At 48.4% G+C, this 6,000-nt stretch overlaps 1 protein-coding gene across 1 annotated transcript in view; it reads left to right on the top strand.

Annotated features, from left to right (window-relative positions):
- The first annotated feature begins 222 nt into the window (after positions 1-222).
- The window catches only part of PDLIM4 (PDZ and LIM domain 4), a 64,821-nt gene continuing 59,043 nt past the window's right edge, over positions 223-6,000 (top strand). The window contains exon 1 of the mRNA XM_085312762.1: positions 223-396. Within this exon, the coding sequence (XP_085168888.1) occupies positions 304-396 (93 nt within the window). The 5' untranslated portion in view covers positions 223-303. The remainder of the gene's footprint in view (positions 397-6,000) is intronic.

Raw genomic sequence — 6,000 nt, 5'->3', positions numbered from 1 at the left:
TCGGGGAGGGACATAAGTTTTCCCCTCGGAGAGGGAAGACGGAGGCGGGTGTCGCCCCCGAGGCCGGTGCGGCGGGCGCGGCCGCCGCCGTCCCCTCAGGCGCCGCCGCCGCCCCTCAGCSCGTTCCCGCCTCCCGGCCCGGCCCGCGCCGCCGCCGCCGCGGGGGGGGCGCAGACGTCAGGCCGGGCCGGGCATGAGGCGACGCTTTAAGTGGATGCGGCGGCGGCGGGAGAGGCAGAGGAGCGCGGAGGCGGCGCGGAGCTCCGGCCCGCAGGCGCGCAGGGCCCCGCCGTCGCCATCGCCATGCCCCACGCCGTGTCCCTGCGCGGCCCCTCGCCGTGGGGCTTCCGCCTGGTGGGCGGCAAGGACTTCAGCGCGCCGCTGACCATCTCCAGGGTGAGCCGCGGAGCGGGGCCGCGCTCGGGCTCCGGCGACACCCGCCCGCCCCCCGCCCGCTGCCGGCCGCGGGGCTGCTCTGCCCGCCGCCGCGTCCCTCGGGCTCCCGCGCGTGGGCGCCGCCTCCCCGCGCGGCGCCGCGGCGTTTCCCCGCCGCTGGACGCGTCTCCGAGTTGCTTATTTTTAATCCCCTCCGAGGTGGTTAACCGGGATCCGCTTCCCGCGGCGAAGCTGGCTTCGCCCCCCGGCTCGGGGGAGGGGGGCGGCAGGTTCCCCTGCGCAGCCCCGGGGCGCTGCCGGGGCCCCGCGGCCGTCGCCCTCGAGCCCCCCGCGCCTCCCGGCGCGGAGCCGCTTCGGCAGCGTCCCCGGGAGGCGCCGGCGGGCGGGGGAAGAGCCCTGCGCGCTCCCCGCGCCCCTTGCCGCCCTGCGCTGCGTCTCCGTGCGCTTGGGACCGCTTCGCGTTGGATRGTCCAACGCGGGCTTTTATTTTCGGTGGTGGAGGGGGAAGCGAGAGGAAAAGGGGGATAGAAAGGAGGGAAAACCCCAGCTGGAAGACTGGTGTGTAACGCAGGGAGTAGCAACCGGAGGACTCGGCCCTGCGGCTGATGGGGGAGCGGGGGGAACGGGAGGCACGGCTGTGCGGCAGAGCGCGTGTGCTCCGCGGGAGGCCGCGGGCTTCCCGCGCTCGGCGAGCCCGCTGGGCTGGCGGCCCCGCGAGCGCGGGCTGCGGCGCGGCCGAGCGCCCGCTGCCTGCGAAGACGCTCCTGTTGTGAAGACGGGCGTCTTAATTTAGGGGAGGCGGCCCGCTTTGGCCTTGCTCTGAGGGTGTTTGGCTTAACATTAAGCAAGAAAAAGCAACGTTTGTCTTTGCACGGACGGGTGGCTTGCCGAATTCCTGGTTTGATTCGGCACGCTTAGGAGGTACSGCTGTAATTCTGACTGTGCCAGCTTTGCTTTGATCAGAGGGAGAGGTAACGCTCAGGTTGCGATTGTGTGGTAGTATTTCATGTCCATGAGTGTGGTATTCTTTTAAACTAAGCCTAGTTTTTGGATTCTGCTCCCAGTAAAGTCAGAGGCAGCACTTTGAAGTGCCGTACCCTAAAGGCTGCTCCTGGAAGGTGGAAATAACTTGCTAGGGAAATTGATGTGAGTGTAGAGTGCTTTGCAGCTTGCATGCTTGGGCTCTGTGTAAACACAAGTGGAGACCTTACTGGCTTTGGAATAATACCTAGGAGGGGTAAAATTAGGGAAGAGTTAAGAGCTAGCACATGAATTCCTAAATCACTTCTGCAGCACGAGTGGGGAGGTGCCAGAGTGGATTACGACAAAGTGCTACACACAAGGCTGGTCTGAGCCCCTGCCTGCCTGCTCCCAAAGCCAGGGGTGCAGGAAGATGCTTCCATCAGACTCTTGGGGATCTGGATCCCCACCTGAAGGTGGGGCCTTATTCCACCTCTTCCAGAGAATTAAATATGGCTTACTACTCTTTAAAATGTGGCTAGAAGCAGGTCTGGTGATTATTCACTTTCATCATATAATTGTCTGGTTAGACAACTAAAGTAATTATTTAACTAGAGAACCAGGTGCTAGRGTAGAGGTTCTGTGCTTTCCAGCCTGATGGACTTCAAGCCTGTATCTTCTTTCTCCTGCCAATGAAGAGAGGCAGCAGGAGTCCCTCCAGCCTGCTCTTAAAGCTGGCCTCTGTGCAGAAAAGAGGGCAAGATTCGCAGGGACGGAGACATAAAGCGTGGGAGGAAGCCTGTTGCTATAGCCTAATTGTTAAGGTTTTTGGCTGACTTCTGCTTCCTTCAAAGTGCTTTTCTTATTTATTTTGCATTAAAATGTCATTAAGTTACAGATATAAAAAGCAGAAATTCTAAGGGAGGAGACACCAGAGACTGGAACTTCCACTTCCAGCTGTGAGTCTTAACTGCTGATGTCCCTGGGGTTTGATAGACTGCTTGAGGGACTCTGGTTTGTTGCGTGTGTTTTCTGTGCCTTAGTAGGATTAAGGCCAGGGTTGTGCCACAAGGTGTTTGGGCTCTACAGTTCTGGATCAAGCCGAGCAATTTCTCATAAACTTTGTATCTGCAGGATTACATGACTGATAARTTGGGAATTCACAGGTTGCAGTTTTGGATTTGAGCATCTAAAAGCTACCCACAGTCAGTTCTGGATGCCAAAGGCTGTCTGTCTCTTATTTTTAATACTATTCCTAGTCACATGTTAAAAGAAATGCATTTATGTAGGAGTTAACAAAAAAAAAAAAAAAAAAAAATGCATCCCCCCACCTCCCAAATCTTCAGTTGTTAAGCAGTAGTTTTTGTTTTTGTTTTTTTTCTCTGCCTATTACTAGGCTACTACAGAAAACAATTTCTCTCTAGACTGGACAGCTATAACAGTGCAAAGATGTGTTGCTGCCTCAAACCCCACCCCCCAGCAAGCAGTGCTTAACTGTCGTCTTAGAGAACCCTTAAAGGGTGCAGCGTCTTCCTCAAAACCCATTTGTCTGAGTGTTGTTGCTCAAGTTTRAGTGAAGACAGAATTCTTTAGTGTTGCCTTAGTGGAACCTGGAGCTGAAGTATTACTGTTGGAAGAGAAACAATGGAACAACCAGTATGAAAGAAAACTGCAAGTTATGACTTAGTTAAGCATGCTTGAGCAGGAGACATTACTAACATACAAACAAGATACAATTGTGAACTTCAAGGAGGGAGAGGCAGTTGGACTGGAGCAAAAAGGAAGGCAAAATACAGTCCTCAAAAGAAACTTGTGGCAGTATCTTCAGAAGATACGTTTGAAATAACATGGATTTGGCAGTAAGGAAGATACAATCACAAACAGTCCTGCTTTGAAATGGGACTTCAGTCACTTACCAGGACTTGCTTTACCCTTCAGCCCTGTGCTAAATTGCTGCATTTGTGCAGGTGCAGCTAAGTGTGTTACTGAGCTCACCACTTGCAGCTATTTCAGACACACTTGTGAAATCATGTAGTGATCTGTTTTTTCTTGAAAGTAGATCTCTTCCCTCTGTGGTTTAATAAATCCTAAACTGACAAGTCTTAAAGACTTGATCCCTCAAGTTGCTGAGAACAGGGTATGCTGAGCACTGCATTAGGGAGGTGGATGTTTGAGCTAGAATAACRAGCTCCTAAAGAGAAGAGAGAAATCTGGAAAGGATATACTTGGAGCATCTTTTTCATGTATCCACSTAACAAGTTAGGCCACACTCAGTTTTTCACTTTATACTTATGTTTTCTAGGAGGGGTTAAAATCAGCAGGGTTGGAGTTTGGGTGGCTGTTTTGAAGGTACGCTCCCCTGAAGTGCCCTACAGCACCTACAAGCAAGGATGATGCTGGTGTGTTGTCACTGCAGTGCTGGGGGGAGAATTTTAGTCTAGAGCTGTCCCTCTGAAAAGGAATTCAACTTGCCTTATAACAGTACTAATAATAAACTAAAACTGAGTGTAGTACATCATGCAACAGTTCATCTATCCAGTGATGTTTGTGGGGTTTGAGGAATGACCAAAAACGGTAGTTTAAGCTGGGCTTAATGACTTGCTAGAAAAGTGGATTTAAGACTTAAGTATCTGGTAGCTGTCAGCTGCTTTGTCCTGGTGGATCAGGCTAAGAACTGGACGTTGCATATTTGCATGTTGTGGGAAAGGCRGCGTGTTTCAGCCTTTAAGATATCTACCACACTTCTTCCACCAGTGACCACAGGTCAATAACAGACCAAGTAACTTACTCAGTAGCTTTCGGTGTTGTGCTTGCAACCATATTAATAACTGCTGTGGGTGTGTGTGGGATCACAGTTGATCTATTCCTTGCCTAGGATTAAAAGATAATCAATCATTAGCGTAACTAGAGTAYTTGTGTTTAATCACCGGAACTCACTTGTTCGGCTCCCACAGCAGTCAACATAATCTTCCACTGAATTTGGCCAGTGTTATTSCAAGTGCTAGTTGCTTTTTAGGGTCAAAGACAATTCACTTGGCTAAACAGACTACTCCTAAATAGACTGATTTCTGTATTTAAAAGCTTAGTGTTTTTAATACAGTCATTCCTTTATTAACTGGCATCAACATCAGTTCAGCTGCTGGCCTCTAACAAGGCAGCAAAAAATTCTTTCAGCATTGGTTTACAACTATAACAYAAGAAGGATGAAAAATAATTGATCTGCAATTTGTTATCCAGATATTATTTATGGTGTTCAGGTTTATTTTATTTTTAAAATTAAGTAGCTTCTGTATATTCAAGTTTATTTGGAGTTAGGATACTCAGCAAGGAATCCTACTGGTAGAGGAATTCCAATAAAAGTTGTTTGATTTACTCCTGCAGGATTGTCCACAACTCCCTGTGTGTATTACTGTGATCAGGAATGCAGRATGTCTGTGCTTGAAGTCATATTTTTATGGGGTGGCCTGTGAGTCTTGATTTCAAGCAGTCTTGATTGCCGAGGGCAGAGGGCTGTGCAGCCCTGGGGCTGAGCTGTGCTGCTTGGGGGTACAGCTTCCTCCTCGCCCAGTAAGTTTGTACTTGACTTTGGTATCTCTGCAAAGAAAGCAAGAACTGGAGAGGCCGGAGAAGGGGACAGAGCTCCTTCCACCCCCCCATGCTTTTCTGTTAGACCAGAAGGTTTTTCTTTACTGATTTTTATTTGTAACTTGCAAGTTACAAATAAAACCTGTTAAATAGAAAGATACACTTCCAAAGGGACTRAATTAATTGCTATGTGTTGATAGAACCTAAAATTAGGACGACAGGTTTTTTTTGCTGGCTTTTGTTTTTGTCTGTGTAAAAGAACCGAGAGGGGTCAGTTGTTTCTCTTACTGTGTACTAATATGTTTTATAATATCATAACTCAAGTAGGGTGCTTTTTTTAAGCAGAAGGAATTTGTTTTTCTTGGTTTTGTTCTCATTAGTTTTTAGCAACGATTGCTTGTTTTAAGGTCTCAAGTGAGAAATCTGCACTGACATGCTTATTTTGGGGGTACCAATACAGTACTAATTTGAACTAAAAAAACTAATGAAAGTGTTACAGATAAGCTTGCTGCTGAGATCGTTGAAGTTTTATTAAATAATTGGAATACTAGAAGAAATACTTGTGCTGGTTCAGAGACAGTAGTGGTGGAATATACTGGAATGAAAGTGTAATGCTAATTACTCTAATCGAGCACACTGGTAATCCAGAGTGGGAATCCAGGCGGAAAGAATGATTCATGTAGGTCCATTCATACRAGGTCTGACCTTGGTGCGAGTTTAGCAAAATAAACCCAACACACCCTAAAACACTTCAGGCCTCTGCCAGGCTWAACAAAATAGAAAGAGCTCAATGTTGCCAGGGATTTAGAGCTTTTCTAAAAAGTTAGAAAATTGACATCAACTTCATTTGAAAGGCTGAAAGATGGCCTGTTGGAACCGGTATTCAGAGTTACTTTGGAAAAACACATGACCATAAAAAATAAGTCTTGATACCTACCTTTTTATTCCATTTTTTCCCTATGTCAAGTGGCTAGGGTGACCTTTTTAATATAGGAAGCACACAAAGGAAATCTGTGCAGCTTTTTTGGTAAGGTTTTTTGTTGGTGTATAGTACAGTAG

Source organism: Rhea americana, unplaced genomic scaffold (assembly GCF_003343005.1).
Source record: "Rhea americana isolate MKP2758 unplaced genomic scaffold, rheAme1 scaffold_37, whole genome shotgun sequence".
In the NCBI taxonomy this organism is placed as follows: Eukaryota; Metazoa; Chordata; class Aves; order Rheiformes; family Rheidae; genus Rhea; species Rhea americana.
The sequence above is the reverse complement of the archived record's forward strand: the minus strand, read 5'-3'. Positions and strand labels throughout refer to the sequence as shown.